Raw genomic sequence first — 17,862 nt, 5'->3', positions numbered from 1 at the left:
GGGTTTAAGGCAAGCCAATGATAGTGAAATACAATTATTAAAATATTGAGGGGCGCCTGGGTGGCGCAGTCGGTTGGGCGTCCGACTTCAGCCAGGTCACGATCTCGCGGTCCGTGAGTTCGAGCCCCGCGTCGGGCTCTGTGCTGATAGCTCGGAGCCTGGAACCTGTTTCAGATTCTGTGTCTCCCTCTCTCTGCCCCTCCCCTGTTCATGCTCTGTCTCTCCCTGTCTCAAAAATAAACAAAAACGTTACAAAAAAAAATTAAAATATTGAAAGGTAATCAAATTGGATGATGGCAATATATGTGGCTCTTTACACATGAAATAACGAGGTAGTGGCTGATCTAATAGCTATTTCAGAGGTCGTGATGAGCAAAATGCTACTCTGAATATCTGCAGACATTGGAATGTAGTATTAAAATGTCTGTGATTTCTTTTTCTTTTTTTTTCTTTTTATATTTTTAAAGTCTTATTTATTTATTTTGAGAGACACAGAGACAGTGTGAGCGGGGGAGGGGCAGAGAGAGAGGGAGAGAGAGAATCTCAAGCAGGCTCCGGGCTGTCAGCGCAGAGCCCAATGCGGGGCTCGAACTCACGAAACCATGAGATCATGACCTGAGCCGCAACTGAGCGTCGGACGCTTAACCGACTAAGGCACCCAGGTGCCCCTAAAATATCCGTGATTTCTATTGGTGGCAGACACAGGCACTATTTTACTACTGTTAGTTTGTTGCCAATGTTCATAATTGAAGGAAATTCTACACTAAGTTTAGAGGTTAGTAAAAGCAAAAATGTAATTTTTCCCCCCATCCCAGTTCATGGGCTCTTGAATTCCATTCTCCTTTGTTTGAAATGTCGCTATAGAAGAGCGTTTTTGGGGGAAAGTTCTGTTTACTAACCAACTGTTCTACCACGGGAGTCAACATCTGCAATGGATATGTATTATAGGTTTGTAAAAAATGCTATAAAAATTATACTTATTAGTTAACTTGTATCCTCATGTATGTATACATTTATATAAAAGCAATGGACAAATATGTGTATGTGGATTTTTCTGGAATAAATAAGGTAAGCTTCAGACACCCTCTTATTTATGGGTATGTGTAAATTGTTTTATTTTTTAAAATATTTCTTAATGTTTATTTGTTTTGAAAGAGAGAGAGAGAGAGAGAGAGGGAGGGGCGGAGAGGGAGACAGAGGATCTGAAGCGGGCTCTGGGCTGATAGCAGAGAGCCCGATGTGGGGCTTGAACCCATGAACAGTGAGATTGTGAACTGAGCTGAAGTTGGATGCCTAACTGGCTGAGTCATCCAGATGCCCCAATTATCTTATTTTTAAAATGTCTATTTTTTGAGAGAGAGAGAGAGGGAGAGAGAGAATCCCACGCAGGCTCCATGGCGGTCAGCACAGAGCTCAACGTGGGGTTTGGACTCATGAACCGTGAGATCATGAGTTGACCCCGAAGCCAAGAGTAGGACGCTTAACTAGCTGAGCTACCCAGGGCGCCCCAGGTATGGGTAAATTATTCAAACAAAACAAAGCAAAACAAAACCCTGGCTAATGTCAGACCTGAGGATTCTTTTAAAATATCTACTGTGAAGAATACTCAAGTATTGTTTTAACGGGGTCAGCACATCCCAGTTAAACAAAACAACCCCAGAAAGAGAAGAATAAAAAGGACCCAAATGAATGGACTGGCTTACGGCTGCTTTCTGGAGGCCACGTTCATCTCTCCCTTGTCAGTTGATCCCGATGGTGCGTCTCCCCAGGAGCTTTCAGAAGCTTCTTCTCACCTGGGTCTTAACCTCTGCAGGTAATGCTACCACAGGACTGCGAGCAGAGAGGGAGCCCGGCCACTAGTCTGTGTGCCATGGCGGGTCACCGGGGCCCCCACCGATCTGTCAGTGGTTTCTGACATTTCACTTCCAGAGGCGGAGAGAAATCATCCGCACTTGAGAAGATTTCGCACTTGAACCGGTCAGGCCATGTGAAAGGCGGTATGCTCTTTTTCCTTGGGCCTTGGCCTCCCAAGAGATGGTAGATGAGTAGGTCTTCCCTGAAGGAACACCTTCTCCCGTCTGGGTACAGCCTCAAGTCATTACGAGTTGATAAGCCCATTAATTAACCAGCTGAAGCCCTTTCAAGTCGGTGGAGACGGCTTATCACTCTGCAGGGGTGAGTGAGAGAAAACAAATCCACCAGAACTCGAGTGATGGTATCTAGAGGAGGTAAATGTGGCCACACGATGGTAAAAGTTTGGGGTGATTACAGGCCCTTCAACGATGAGCACTGAAAAGCTCTCCCATGTCTGTTTGGGATGCTTTTCTTTTTTTCTTTTTGGTGAACTGGCGAACTGCCTGGTGAAAGCAGGTAAAGAAAGAAGTCTAAAGCCCCTGGAATATAGGTTTCTAGAAATGTATTTTTTCTTTTGTTAATTTTTTAATGCTTATTTATTTTTGAGAGGGAGAGAGACAGAGTGCAAACAGGGGAGGGGCAGAGAGAGAGGGAGACACAGAATCCAAAGCGGGCTCCAGGCTCCGGGCTGTCAGCCCAGAGCCCGACGCGGGGCTTGGACCCACGAGTTGTGAGATCATGACCCGAGCTGAAGTTGGACGCTGAACTGACTGAGCCACCCAGGCGCCCCGAAATACTTTCAAAAACAGAAAATGAAACTAAATAGCAGAGGAAAATTATAAAGTCAAATAACAGAAGGCAACTGCTTAAAAATGAAGTCCTGAGCCAGACCGCTCATTGAGTGCATCACAGAGAGAACAGGTTTCCTGTGAACCCTTAAGACCTTCAAAGGGCAGTATATGGAAAACACTGGTTCATTGTATATGTGGAGAGGTATACTTGCAAATAAAGGACGGGGGTGGGGGGAGAGGGACACACACCCTTCAGAAACACCAAGCAAAACCATTCTTGAGACAGTCTTTGTGTGGGGAGGCTTTTTGGTTGTTTCAGCCATGTTTTGGAACAAATTAAATTGTGCATAAAGACACATTATACGCAGGGCAACTAACGAGCAGGGTCACTGGAGGGTGCAGTACTAGAATGTGCAGGAAAGATCCGATGGCAAGGACTCTGCAGGATGCGCCAGGGGGGACATTTAAGATATTTATGGTGACTCTTTTACTTAAACTGCTTAGAAGACAATCACTTCTTGTTTGTTCCTGAATCCTTGGTTTTGTCTTAACTTTTATATAACTTTATGTTATTGTAGGAGAAAATGGAAACAGAAAAGGGTCAGTAACTCCCGGGAAGGGGGTACAGCCCATACACCATTCTTTACTATGAATTATGGGTTGGACAAATGGAAAAACATCTGCCCAACACCTGACCTCAAGAGCCAACTTTGCTTTGCCCTATGGGCTTTCGCAAGCTTAGTGGCTGCTGAGATTCATTTGTGGGTGGACGGAACGAGCATGAACCCATTATTTTTTGGGTAAGTGATGTAAACTTCACTGGCACTGAAAAACAGTTCTGTGTATAAAATGCACTGCGGTCTAAAGGCTATTTATTTATTACAACCCTCCAACGGTCCGAAGATTTCACAATGGATCAGATATTTCTGTGCGCGCGTGCAATTTCTTTCTCATTCTGTTTCTAAAAGCCCTCGTTGTATTCACAGTTTTCCAGAAAATCTGTCAGGTCACAACCCCAATGTGAACAGTTACCTCTAGAGACCAGAGAGTTCTATCTAGCGTTGGAAACTTGCTGTTTGGTTTTCTAGATACATGTTTATTTTCAGTTCAAAGACAAAATAGAAAACTCCAGAGTGGAAAATGGTACCTTTTAGTTCACACTCTTTTAATCCCTCAGTCCCCATAAAATAAACATTCTACAGTGTAAGCAGTGGGAAATAATGTAAACTCTGCAGAAACGGAAAATAAATTACTTTCTTTCGAACTTGGTGGAGGTCCTTTTACCGGACACCATACTCTGTTGCAAACAGAATTCTTGAACGGAGAATATGTCTTTGGTCTATTTCCCCATTTCTCCCGCATTGTGTAACCGGCATATTTCAAATTCACTTTCTTCTCCAACGGCAGCAAGAAGGCGAAAGACGGGTTTGTGTTTCGGGAGCCTGGAAAACAAAGCCATGTTTCAGTGATTTAAGAAGAGCTTTTTCCCCCCTGTGATGTCAAACTGTTAATATAGTTCTAAAAAGCCAGAGTCCAAAAGAAAATTCACCCGCAGATAAATGATTCCCTTCACAAGACAGGGCTGGGAATCACTGTTTGGAATCGTCTTACTTAAGAGCGGTGGAGAATCCGATTCCACACCGCTCTGTGACCCAGTCAGCATGGTCACTGTAGGCAGCATTCTGAACCTCCTGAAAAGATTAGGCGGAAATTCTAAAATTCTGAATTTGGGCTTTACGGTCTCCGGGATCCTGCCGAGTGAGACCGCTCAGGATTTTAGATCAGGAATCCTGTCGCCTTGGATTTCAGTTTGTCTTTTATAGTAGGCACAGAAAGGAAGGTCTGAAAAATGCATTTAGGGCAAGAATGGAAGGGAGGAGATCTTATTGATGTTAAAGCTTTGTTGTTTCCTCTGAAAGGATATTAAGACTCCTGGACACTGTTGGAGCCTGAAATCTTTTAGAAGGAGCAGTCATCAAACTACATTTTAGAAAAGACAAACGAACCAAACCCCGAAGGTTCAGAAAGTCTCTGTTCATCATTGCGGAAGAAGTGTAAATGCAAGTATTTGGCCTTTAATCTGAATTTATACGTGGAAGAATTTGTCTGCTGGGCCAGAACATAGTGAGTTGGCCTCCCACAGATGGGTGGGGGCTCTAGAGCCAGAAAGGCTGCTTGCTTAGCCTCAGAACAGAAGACAGTGACGAAGGCAGGGGACCAGGAATGCAGACCACTCTCCTCGCATCGGATTCAAGTCAGGGAAGTAAACAGAAAACAGGAGCACCCCGAGCACAATAATCCTCAACCAAAAGAAAATATTTTCAAAGCTGGGAAGGGAGGTTTGCCCGGGGCAGGACCTCACCCCTCCATTCAGGGAGGCGGCCAGCCTCACTTTGGGGGCTCTCGTGATCCTGGACCTGAGCCTCAGTGACACACATGGCGGAAAGGAGGGTAAGGGGAATGACGGTGGGCTTGGTGCACTGGAAACGGCCCAAGGAGGGCAAGTCTGAAGACCTTCCAAACCCAGAGTGGGTGGTTGAAGACCAGCTGATTAGACACCTTAAATTTGTACGTAATGGTTTTGTGTTTATAGGGGCGTGGCGTATGTGGTTCCACATTAAAAAACAAAACAAAACAAACAAACAAAAAACACCTCTGCGTGTTGGCAGAAGTATAGAAAGTCTGAATACAGATTTTATAAATTGGAAATGCAACCACTCTAGTGAGGATTTAAAAAGAGGAGTCAGCTGTTTATTATTATCCAGTTATTCAGGAAAAAAAAAATTCAGAATTTTATGAGGACAGAATATATGAAATAGTCTATCTTGGTATGGAATGGATAAGAAATCAAAGAGAGCCCAAAAAGTTCCTTCAAATTCTTTTTTAACATGTTTATTTATTTTTGAGAGACAGAGAGAGACCAAGTGTGAGCGGGAGAGGGGCAGAGAGAGAGGGAGACACAGAATCCGATGCAGGATCCGGGCTCTGAGCTGTCAGCACACAGCCGGACGCGAGGCTCGAACCCATGAACCGTGAGATCACGACCTGAGCCGAAGTTGGACATTTAACTGACTGAGCCACCCAGGCGCACCGCCCCCCCCCCCCAAAAGTTTCCTTAAAAGGGAGTTAAGAACTTCCCCAAAATTTTTAAAATGTTTATTTATTTTTCTTTCTTTTTTTTTAAATTTTTTTTTTTAACATTTATTTTTGAGACAGAGAGAGACAGAGCATGAACAGGGGAGGGTCAGAGAGAGAGGAAGACACAGAATCTGAAATGGGCTCCAGGCTCTGAGCTGTCAGCACAGAGCCCGACGTGGGGCTCGAACTCATGGACCGTGAGATCATGACCTGAGCTGAAGTCAGATGCTAGCTGGCTGAGCCACCTTGGCGCCCCCGTCACCACCTTTCGATGTCAATGAGATGATACAGATGGCATCTTTAGATTCAGTCCCCTCCATCTTTTATTTAAGTGGCCTGAGCTTCCCATTGTGCCCTCCAAGGATGGCTCAGGGCGAGGTACTCGCTGACCTTCATCTTGGAGCATAAATGGTAATCAACAGTGTTTGAGTTGCTTCTTGAAAAGACAGTTTTAAGACCAAAATCACAGAGCCCAGGTGCTCCCCGAGGGAACCCTGAAGCCTCTGGTTTGCAAGACAGACCCTGACCACAGAAGGGCAGCAACCATACTCAAGACTATCGTATGACCATTAACTATCACTGAACATTTTTTTTTTTTTTAATTTTTTTTTTCAACATTTTTTATTTTTTATTTTTGGGACAGAGAGAGACAGAGCATGAACGGGGGAGGGGCAGAGAGAGAGGGAGACACAGAATCGGAAACAGGCTCCAGGCTCTGAGCCATCAGCCCAGAGCCTGACGCGGGGCTCGAACTCACGGACCGCGAGATCGTGACCTGGCTGAAGTCGGACGCTCAACCGACTGCGCCACCCAGGCGCCCCATGAACATTTAAGCTCTACAGGCAGTTGGGGGAAGAACCGAGCACCTTTCTCTGCACGTGCAGTTCAAGAAAAAGCTTTCTGGGCAAATAACTAACATTTATAGCAGGACTAGAGTCGACCTGATTTCAGCTCAGGGTCATGATCTCACAGTTCGTGCGTTCGAGCCCCGCATCAGGCTCTATGCTTATAGCACGGAGGCTGCTTCGGATCCTCTGTCTCCCTCTCTCTGCCCTTCCCCACTCCCTCTTTCTCAAAAATAGATAAATGTTAAAAAAACAAAACAAAACAAAACACCTGAAATCCAATCACCTTCAAACAAAAGACTGAGCAGTAATATGGCAGGATCGGTGTTCCTGGCACAAACAACTGATTTTCATTCTTTCTATTTGGTGCCACCCAGAAGAATGAATCATGCCCTTCTTCTGACAACAGTGAAAGCATCACAGGGGAGCCTTGGAAAGGAGCAAGAGCTCAGATTCTGGTGACTTCTTGGCTCTCTGTTCATATGAGATCTTACATGAGTTCCTTGACGGGGAGGTAAGCAGGAGAGGAGAGGAAGCGGAAGGACAGAAACAGTTGTTAACAGAGCACAATCTTCCGTGTGCTACACGACTACAACGCGTGCTGCAAAAACTCACGAGTGTGTTACTCTGAGGCTGACAGCACGGGGCTCTCTGGAGTCTGACCGCTCCAGGAGCAAAGCGACCGCCAGACGTTCCCGCTTTTGGTGGGCAAATCTGTCTATGCCGACTGTCACCCAAACGTCAACATTTTGATTCCTTGCACCTTTAATCGCCACAGACCTGACTGCGAGGAGGTGGCCCCTGACCGCGTATTGTGAGGACATGGGAAACAGAGGGTCCGTTTGCGGGACCATCACCCCGGGAGTTCCCGGGAAGGGATGTTTGCTTTGTACAGCGCTTTCTCCCGCGACACTGGATCCATTTTCAAAGGTGCAAAGCAGGGTCAAGTGATGGGTTCTGAACCACCACCCACCGAGCTGGGAACGGGATCAGGCAGTTCACAAAGCAGAAAGGAGCCTTGGATAAGCGAGGGGGAAAACAACATTCTATGAGAGAGTTCAGCGAGAGATAGCCCTATTATACTCTGGCGAAAAAGAATCTGGACAAAGTCATAGCTTTTAATACCCGAAGAATTATCTTTTGTTATACGGAAATGATCCCCAAATTATAGGTCTGTTCAAATAACTGGTTATGATCTTCTAGGGCGGGCCAAGGTTCATTTATCCTGTGACTGACACGCAAAGGGCATCCTTTGGTTTGGGCATAAAGGATGGGGTGAGACAGGGGAAGCTGGTCCCGGGGGAGTCTCGGCATGCGTGCTTACTGGCGGGGCACCTCGACCGTGCTGCTGACTCTCCCGGGCCAGCGCTTCCACAGCTCTGAAACAGAACCGCCCATCTCGCTGCACTGACCCCAGCATGACATGTGCCAGGGGGTGGCAAGGGGTGGGAAGGTGACTCCCGTGCCAGCTTTGGAAGGAGAGGCAGGGCCAAGCAATGGAAAGATGGCTCTGCAGTCCTGGGGCTCGGGACCACGCCTCAGCTACCTCCTCGGGAAGGATCTACCCCTGTGGGACAGCACCTGCCTCCAAGGGATGCTGTGACCACCCAGGTGAGGTGCTCGGCACGGTGCCTGGCTCACTGGGGTAACTTCCACAGGCCGGCGTCCTGACCTCTAACCCTCGCCCAACATTGAAAAAAAATCTGGGGGTGCCCGGGTGGCTCAGTCGGTTAAGCGCCCGACCCTTGGTTTTGGCTCAGGTCATGATGTCACAGTTTGTGAGCTCGAGCCCCACGTCGGGCTCCATGCTGGCAGTGTGGAGCCTGCTTGGGATTCTCTCTCTCCCTCTCTCTCACTGCCCTTCCCCTGTGCTCTCTCTCTGTGTCAAAATAAGTAAGTAAACTTAAAAAAAAAGTCTGGAGGAACACTTGTTAGGGAACACAGACCAAAGGATTTAAGTGTACGTGACGTGTCCCTTGGCATTAGCAGGGTCTTAACCTATAATTAAGGTATAACTGGGTTTTAATTACCTACTTGAGGAACAAATGAAAACGGACCATGAGGCTGGAAAAATACAACCCGAGAGAGATGAAAGGGTGAAAACACACTTGTTCTGGAGAAGAATGATAAATGGCAGAAATGCAGCAGAATGGGTTCTTGACGTGAAACGGGAGATTAGTCAGGACAGGTTAATTTTCAGTGGAAGAGGAAGGATACTGTTATTTTCCCAAGAACTAGCTGGGAAACCCAAGACATTCTCATACACACACACACACACACATACACGCACGCACACACACACACACACACACACACACACTTTATACCCAAAGACCAAAATGACACCATTATCAAGGCTTCTTTGTGAAATTAGTCTCCTTGGTTTATTTTGTGGGGGTTTCTTCTTCCGAATGGACACAGATTTGAAATGTGGTTGTGGTTCAAACTAAACATAGCCCCCACTCCTCAGTGAAAAACAACAGCATACGCCTCACACACCCCAAACCCAATAATTCCACACGTTGTATTAATGTCATTTCATATTGGCGTGGTCCCTTACCTTTCTCATCATAGTCTCTAGCGTATTAGTAACAAAGACTTACAAAAAAGGAAAACAATCTCCCCATGTTGACGACTGGTAGTGAAACCAACAAAAGTGAGAATTCAGGTCAAGTAGGCTTGTCTAATAGGCCCACAGTCTGGGTGGCTCAGTGGGTTAAGCTTCTGACTCTTCGTCCCAGCTCAGGTCGTGATCTCGTGGTTCGTGGGTCTGAGCCCCACATTGGGTTCTGCACTGACAGCACAGAGCCTGCTTGGGATTCTCTCTCTCTCTGCCCCTACCCTGCTTACTCTCTCTCTATCTTAAAATAAATGAATAAAAATTAAGAAAAAGAAAAAAAGGAAGGGATGCTGGGCTAAGGAACAGGAGCGAGTGTGGAGACGGAACTGGGAGTGTTGGGAAAAGGAATGTGTTCCGAGAATATGGTGAGGTTTGATACACAGATGAGAAAAGCAGCTTCACAAGCCTTTACGACTGGTGACTGAGAGTTTTCCCAGGGGCAGGATTAGGAGGGTGGTCATTTCTCTTCCGGAAGGGAAGCCAGGAAAGAAGCCAGCAGGTGTGACTGCAGTACTGAGGGGCAGACATGAGTAAGACCAAGGGACCCCCACTGTGGGCTGCCTATGGGGGCCCCAAGTCAAGACCAGCCCTCTTAAACTGTGTGGACCATGAACTAGCGAGGGTCTCCTTTCTGCTGCCCTGTCCTTCCTATGACGCACAGGGCCCTCTGCATTAGACTGGTCTCATCTTCATGTACCTTTTCAGTGGTACGAGAGCCCAATCCATCTGTTGTGCCATGGTCGAGTGTTATGCGTTGAACTGTCCCCAAAAAGATATGCTGAAGTCCTGACCCCCAGGACCGAAGACAGTGACCTTACTTGGAAATAAGGTCTTTGCAGAGGTAGTCACTTTAAGATAGGGTCTGGAGGGTGGGCCCTGATTCAATGTGACTGGTGTCCCTATAAGGACACCCCCATACAAAGACAGAGACACCCAGAGAATGCTACAGCCATGGAGGCAGAGATTGAAACGATGTGGGTCCAGCTGGGAAACATTCAGGATGACTGGCACCACCACAAGCCAGGAAGAGGCCAGGAAGGATTCTACCAGAGTCGCAGAGGGGACACGACTTGGCTGACACCTTGACTTTGGATTTCTAGCCTCTGAAACTGAGAGAACAAACATTTGTTGTTTTGAGCCGTTCAGTTGTGATACTGTTATGGCAGCCGCAGGGAATGAATGCACCCAGATCCGTCTATCACGTAATTCTAACTCCGCACAAGAGGTATGTGGTAGGAAGGTAGACTTATAAAATGCCCAAAGACACAGCAGTCCCCCTCATCTGCGGCTTCGCTTTCCATGGGTCTAGCTGTCCGCAGTCAATGTGGTCTGGGAGCAGATGATCCTCCCGGCACGGTGTCAGAAGGTCAACAGCAGCCGAAAGCTATGTCACGATGTCTACGTCACCCCCTTCATCTCATCGTGTAGCCCTGTTATCATCTCCCATCAGCACATGAAGAGGGGGGGAGTGCAGTACAATAAGGTATTTAGAGAGCGGGAGAGAGAAAGACCACATTCATAGAACTCTGATGACAGCATCTTGTTATAATTGTCCTACTTTACTGGTACTTATTATTGTTAATCTCTTACTGTGCCTAATTTGTCAATTACACTTCATCATGTGCGTGTACGTATAGGAAAAAACACAGCACACGCAAGTATTTAGTGCTATCTGTGGTTTGAGGCATACGCTGAGGGGCGGTGAGGGTTTGTGTGTCTTAGAATGAATCCACATGGACAGGGAGGGACACTATATTCGCTTTTTTTAAAAATTTTGTTCATTTTTGAGAGACAGAGAGAGACACAGCATGAGCAAGGAAGGGGCAGAGAGAAGGAGACACAGAATCGGAAACAGGTTGCAGGCTCCAAACTGTCAGCATAGAGCCCGATGCGGGGCTCGAACTCACGAACTGCCAGATCATGACCCGAGTTGAAGTTGGACGCTCCCTTTTGGGATGAGCACTGGGTGTTGTATGGAAACCAATTTGACAATAAATTTCATATATTAAAAAAATAAAATAAAAAAATAAATTTTTGCAAATGACAAAAAAAAATAAAAATAAAAATAAAAAGAAGTTGGACGCTCAACCGACTGAGCCACCCAGGCGCCCCGACACTATATTAGTTTTAATTCTGGAGACAGAATAATGAGTTCACAGGGTTCCTTTTTTTTAATGGCAAGAGATGCCTTCAACCAATCTATATTCAGAAGCGACATGATTTGACTTTCACTGGACTGGAGCCCATCTTCACTGCATATCCACATCGAGGAGTGACCCAAGTCACGGGCTCTTATTCAGTAGGAATTCATAGTAACCAAGTCAGGAAATTACTTATCAGCCCATGTTTTGTAGTAAATATTAGAAAAACAAGACAAAATAAAACTAAAACATATTTGGGGCAAGAAAGAAAGACAGACACGGGAGAAAGCCCAGGAGCCTACCTGCACTGGGTCCTGTGGAAGTCTGGTTCATTTAGAACAAGCCTTTAACTTGCTCTGTTTCTGTATCAAGATCTATATCGTAGAAGCAGGGCCGGGTCGGCAGACCTGGCATGGTGCTCATCTAGAGGAGAAAACGGAATATTGTATGTTAGCAAATGCCGCGAAACGATCACTCTGAACAGTGTACATCTAATGACATAAATTAACTACATAATTCAATTCAGCCTCCTGTATTAGGTCACCTGTATCTCTTTAAATTCGCCATCTGCTATTTCATCCTTGGTTTAGGAAATGAAATAGAAAAGGCAGATGTCAACTTCCTGAACGTGGGGACCACTTACCTCCCCCCACGGCCCCACAGCACATCGTAGCTCCAAGATTCTCAAATCACATCTTTAATTAAGTCCCCCACCACCCTTAGAGGGAGGTACTAATTTCAGCCTCAATTTATTGATGGGACAGGGGACATTCAGGCACAAGCCATGTGCTCAAGGACATGGACAAGGACGAGCAAGTTAGTGGTGGAGACAGGACTGGAACCAGGCCCGTGCTCCTTTGTGTCCAGATCAGTCTATCAGAGTGCGTCTGAGTCCACTTGCACCGGAAACCCTTGGTATCCTGGAGGAAAGTGCTGTGATTGCTGGCGACTCACGCACTAAAACACGGTCAAGGACCTAGAGGGTGAGGCTCCGGGATGATCTGCTCCTTAATGATTGCCGTATTTCCTGCCGGACTTTATTACTGTCCTTTTCATAAAAAGGATGCTCAGAAACCAATGTTGCATGCGATCGTTTGGAGCAAAGACACCGGGACCCCACTTGGCTTCACTCTTCTGAGGACTAAGGGCTGTGTCTTGCAAAGCTCCTGCCTGCTCTGGCCGGAGAACATTCCAGTGAGATGACGTGTGACACGGCCAGGACTGCGTCCAGGGTTCGCCCACTTCTTCCCACCTGCGACAGAGCTCAGCTCTCTCACTTGCCTCGTCCCTTCTGCAACGACTCAGGATGTCCCCCTCCGCCAAGCGCCGCCCCCACCCCCGACCCCTGCCCACGATGCTGGCCGACTCCTGCGGCTCATACTGGGGTCCGTGGCCCAGCAGTGTGGGCATCACCGGGAACTTGTTTGACGTCTCAAATCTCAACCCCGCTCGGGCCTGCTGAATCGGAATCTGCAACATCACCAACTCCCAGGCGATTCGTGTGCACGTTACCATTTGCGAAGGGGGCCGGCTTAGACAATGTGGCCGAGGAGGCCTCCTTCTACAGCACTGGGGAGGGAGCTCCGAGGTAGAAGAGGCGAGGAGGAAGGGGACGGGAGAGTCTGATTCACCGCTGGCCATGCTACTTCACCCTCCTCTGGAGCAGCAGGCGGGGAGGACATCCGTGCCCCACGGGCCTCACTAACCACCTGCTCCCTGAGAGTGTGGTGAGGGGGCCACGGGACCTGCTCTTCGTGTGGCCGGACGCATCAACACAGAGATGTCTGCTGGCTAGCTCCTGTCTTGCCAATTGTGCAGGATTTTACTTTAGGCACATCATGGGCTAGGAAGGCTTCTGAGGGGGCACCCGGGTGGCTTCGTCTGTTGAGTGTCTGATGTTGGCTCAGGTTATGATCTCACAGTTTGTGGGTGAGTTCGAGCCCCGCGCTGGGCTCACTGCTGTCAGCCTGTCAGGGCAGAACCCGCTTCGGATCCTCCGTCCCCCTCTCTCTACCCCTCCCCTGGTTGCGCTCTACTGAAAAAAAAAAAAAAGCTTCTGAGCCTTCCTGGAATATTGCTACCGTTTGTAACATGGCTTTGAGAAAACGTGCTCTGGGTTTCAAACAATTAACTACAAATAAAGTTCCGGCACCCAGCTTGGAGGTGGGGACTTCCTGAATTTTAAACCTTTACTTCTGTGGATGCCTCCTTATCCTTGCAAACGTTCTGCTCCCAGCAGAGCAGTAACATTTTTCTCTGGTTATCACAGTGGCTGTGCATATCTGAGGAAGCCCGGAAAGAAATCCATGCTTCCTGTTGTAGCAACCGGGACACCAAGCACAAAGGCCACTGGTGGCAACTGTTCCTGTTTTTTTCCAGCTGCCTGTGGACAGCTCACGCCGGTCCTCTACAGGAGTGTTCCTGCCTACCCACACTATGCCACGGGCATTTTCAGATGCCTTTAGAATGTGTGTGGCGGCATGGATTTGGAAAAAGGGACCAGCGTCTTTTAGAGGTTAAGAAATGAATGATCAGGGGCGCCTGGGTGGCTCAGAGGTCGAGCATCTGACTTCGGCTCAAGTCACGATCTCCCGGTTCGTGGGTTCGAGCCCCGCGTCGGGCTCAGTGCTGACAGCTCAGAGCCTGGAGCCTGCTTCGGATTCTGTGCCTCCCTCTCTCTCTGCCCCTCCTCCGCTGGCGGTCTGTCTCTCTCTCTCAAAAATAAATAAACCTTAAAAGAAAACGAATCATCATATTCAGCTACAGCGATGCTGCCCCATCCCTTAAATTAACTCTGTAGATGGAAGGCACATTTGGCAGTAAGAACGTTACCCAGACTTTGTTGCGTCTGGGGCTGCAACGCTATTCACCGCAGGGCAGAGTTCAGTCTGAGGCAGGCCAAAATCCACACGAGGTGAGAAACCCAGGAAGACGCCTGTGTAGCTAGGCCCACGTGGCCAAAGCCAAAGTGTCAGCTTAGTGTGCAGGCAGTAACACAATAACACAACGGCTGCCTCTTCACGCTCTTTTTACAGACATGAAAATTCAACTTGTCGTCATTTACTTTTTTTTTTTTTTTTTTGGAAAGTGAGCTTTTTTTCTTTTTAAACATTTATTTATTTTGGGGACAGCATAAGCAGGGAAGGGGCAGAGAGAGGGGGACAGAGGATCCAAAGTGGGCTCCCTTGACAGGCTGACAGCAGTGAGCCTGATGTGGGGCCCAAACTCACGGACCATGAGATCATGACCTGAGCCAAATCAGATGCTCAACCGACTGAGCCCCCTCATGATGAACTTTTTGAAATTATTATTTAAAAAAAAAAAATTTTTTTTTAACGTTTATTTTTGAGACAGAGAGAGACAGAGCATGAACGGAGGAGGGGCAGAGAGAGAGACACAGAATCTGAAACAGGCCCTGGGCTCTGAGCTGTCAGCACAGACGCCGACGCGGGGCTCGAACTCACAGACTGTGAGATCATGACCTGAGCTGAAGTCGGACGCTCAACCGACTGAGCCACCCAGGCACCCCTGAAATTATTTTTTTAATGCTTATTTATTTTGAGACAGCACGTATGTGAGCGGGGGAGGGGCAGAGAGAGAGACAGAGAGAGAGAGAGAGAGAGAGAGAGAGAGAGAGAGAGAGAATCCCAAGCAGGTCAGCTCAGAGCTTGACCATGTGGGGCTTGATCTCATGAACCGTGAGATCATGACCTGAGCAGAAATTGAGCCGTATGCTTAACCAACTGAGCTACCCAGGCGCCCCCATCATTAAGTTTTTTTCAGCGGATGCGACACCAAGGCTGACAAAGGCCGAGTGTGATTTCTGTGGTTCCTGGAGCTGGTCTCCTGGCTGCGGTGAATCATACCATGCAGCTTTTTGGTCACTCTGATTCTTTCAGAACAAAACTGGGAACTAAAAGTTGTCAAAATATTAAATGCTGGGAAGTGTGAATCTGTTTCCTTCATTTTCAGCCTATTTCTCTCAAATGGGGGGGAACTAAGTTCAATCAGAAGCCTCCCATGCTCCTTTCCAATTATGCAATCGTCACTTCCAAGAATCAGGGCTACTTATTTGGGACCAGAGGACAAGAAAGCACATAGGGTCTGAAGAGCCAAGGGACTCCCTGCCCTGTGGACAAAGAGCCATCCCTAAAGTTCTCCTGCTGAGCAGACACAATATGGAATTATGTTAACAAGACCAAAAACATTCACATAAAATTCTCTCCCAATAAAAAACTTTGTTATCAAAGGATTGTGGCCCCCAGACAAGGGTCACTACTGCGCTATGGGAAAGAAAGAATTTGGACAGCCCTTGGGAGTTGACCTCTGGCCCCACGTCTGGGGTCGGAGGTGATCTGTGTTGACTTTATTTGTGTGTCCTCTAAGAAGGCCCCCTGCTTAAAATAACGAGGGAGCCACTAAATTGTACTTACTTGTCACGCTGCATTAATGGATTCTTTTGCAAAGGCTGAAAAACATGGGCTTTTGCCCTTCATGACCCTAATTTTAACTGCAACAAATCTTCAAAATCTATACTGATTTCGGGTGAAGCTTATTTTGGGGAAATGATGAGTTCTATGAATAACCTTTATAAACATACATTAAACCTAGTTAAAGAGAAAATATTCAACTACTAAAAGTAGTCCTTGTAAGTTAAAGAATATTCTCGGCATGAGCAGAAAAATTATTAAGAATTCTATTTTGTAAAGTGATAGAATCGTAACTTCTACTTAACCAAAATGTCATTGTAGTTAATTTTGTTGTGTTGGGGAAATTTTTCTGGCTTCTTAAATCTTCTACTTTTTCATACTAAATAAATTATCCAGTTTTATTTTGGTTCGGAAACAAAAATAAGCATTTTTACTTGTATCTGTTTGTTCTTGTAGTTTGTGACCTGAGGTAGAATCCTTTCTACACACTTCTTCTCTCCAAGAGATCACCGAACACAGTTGATTTTCTTTCTTATGAAATAATAACTCAAAAATGTAAATTCTTTATTAAGCCAAAGTATTTTCTGAGTGGTAACTTTACTGTCCTTTGCCTCTCAGTCTTTGGCTAAGATCAAGTGGAAATACAGTCCCTGGCCATATAACGCCTCAATAAATACTTTTAATTTTTTGTCTTTTTGAAGTAGGCTCCACACCCAACGTGCCGCCCATCGCGGGGCTTGAACTCACGACCCTGAGCTGAAAGCAAGAGGTGGATGCTTAACCCACTGAGCTACGTAGGCGCCCCAACAAATACTTTTTAGAATAGAGGAGTAAAAATGGAGGATAATTAAGAGAATTCGGAAACAACCAAAAAGAAGCCTTCTTGAGGATCGGGCTTTTTCTGTTTCTTCTTTGGATGTGAAAAAAGCTACTGGAGGATAATGCGTGAGGAAAGGTGGCCACATATAATGTCCAGTGACTGAAAGAGAGGGAGATGAAAAATCATTACGATGAAAACAGGTAAGGCTGCTACACCGGGGTTTCCACTGGCCTCACTTAGAGGAGAGAGATGTCCCGGGATTTTTTTCTGGGCAGTTAGGTAATATCCACCTGCAGAGCTTGTGACCCCATTCCAAAATATCTGTTTATTAGCTAGGGACACTCTGAGAGTGTGGGGGTATGTCCTGTTAGAGTGCACTTATCTCTCCTGGTGGCCTCTGGGATCCTGTTCCCACGTGAAGGGACACAGTGATGTTTCATTCACCTCGGGAACCTTTGCGGAGCATTCCCTGTTGGGGACGCCACGGTGACCAGGACCTGGTCCCCACTTTAAGAGGGACAGACCAATAGAGCAGACCACTGGGATATTTGGACCAAGTCACTCCACTCTGTAGTTAAAACACAAAATCTTTTTCCTTCTATGATTTTTATGTAAAAAGAATGTATGCCAGGGGCGCCTGCGTGGCGCAGTCGGTTAAGCGTCCGACTTCAGCCAGGTCACGATCTCGCGGTCCGTGAGTTCGAGCCCCGCGTCAGGCTCTGGGCTGATGGCTCGGAGCCTGGAGCCTGTTTCCGATTCTGTGTCTCCCTCTCTCTCTGCCCCTCCCCCGTTCATGCTCTGTCTCTCTCTGTCCCAAAAATAAATAAAAAAATGTTGAAAAAAAAATTAAAGAAAAAAAAAAAAAGAATGTATGCCATAAATTCTTAACTTATGACTTATTAAGATATAAGCCACGTTCAATTACTATAAACACTACCACGTTGCACTCGCACACTGTGCCCAGTGTTACACGGCTCAGATTACTCTGATTTAGGTCGGGGCCTTGAATGAAAGAATGGGCAAGCACTGTTATTCTTCTTACCTTTTGTAAGGGAAGACTCGAATTTTCTTCCAGTGCGAGGAAGCTAGTCCCTAACTGTCTTCCCAGATTTTTAAAAATCTCCTTAAAAAAATGTTTTTAGGGGCGCCTGGGTGGCGCAGTCGGTTGAGCGTCCGACTTCAGCCAGGTCACGATCTCGCGGTCCGTGAGTTCGAGCCCCGCG

General features: G+C 46.8%; 1 protein-coding gene across 1 annotated transcript in view; it reads right to left on the bottom strand.

Annotated features, from left to right (window-relative positions):
- Positions 1 to 3,789: 3,789 nt before the first annotated feature.
- The window catches only part of MTHFD1L (methylenetetrahydrofolate dehydrogenase (NADP+ dependent) 1 like), a 185,927-nt gene continuing 171,854 nt past the window's right edge, over positions 3,790 to 17,862 (bottom strand). Inside the window, exons 27-28 of the mRNA XM_049653057.1 lie at positions 11,692 to 11,812; positions 3,790 to 4,087 (exon numbers count right to left, since the gene is read on the bottom strand). Of these exons, the coding sequence (XP_049509014.1) occupies positions 11,723 to 11,812 (90 nt within the window). The 3' untranslated portion in view covers positions 3,790 to 4,087; positions 11,692 to 11,722. The remainder of the gene's footprint in view (positions 4,088 to 11,691; positions 11,813 to 17,862) is intronic.

This window comes from Panthera uncia, assembly GCF_023721935.1.
Source record: "Panthera uncia isolate 11264 chromosome B2 unlocalized genomic scaffold, Puncia_PCG_1.0 HiC_scaffold_24, whole genome shotgun sequence".
Taxonomy (NCBI): domain Eukaryota; kingdom Metazoa; phylum Chordata; class Mammalia; order Carnivora; family Felidae; genus Panthera; species Panthera uncia.
The sequence above is the reverse complement of the archived record's forward strand: the minus strand, read 5'-3'. Positions and strand labels throughout refer to the sequence as shown.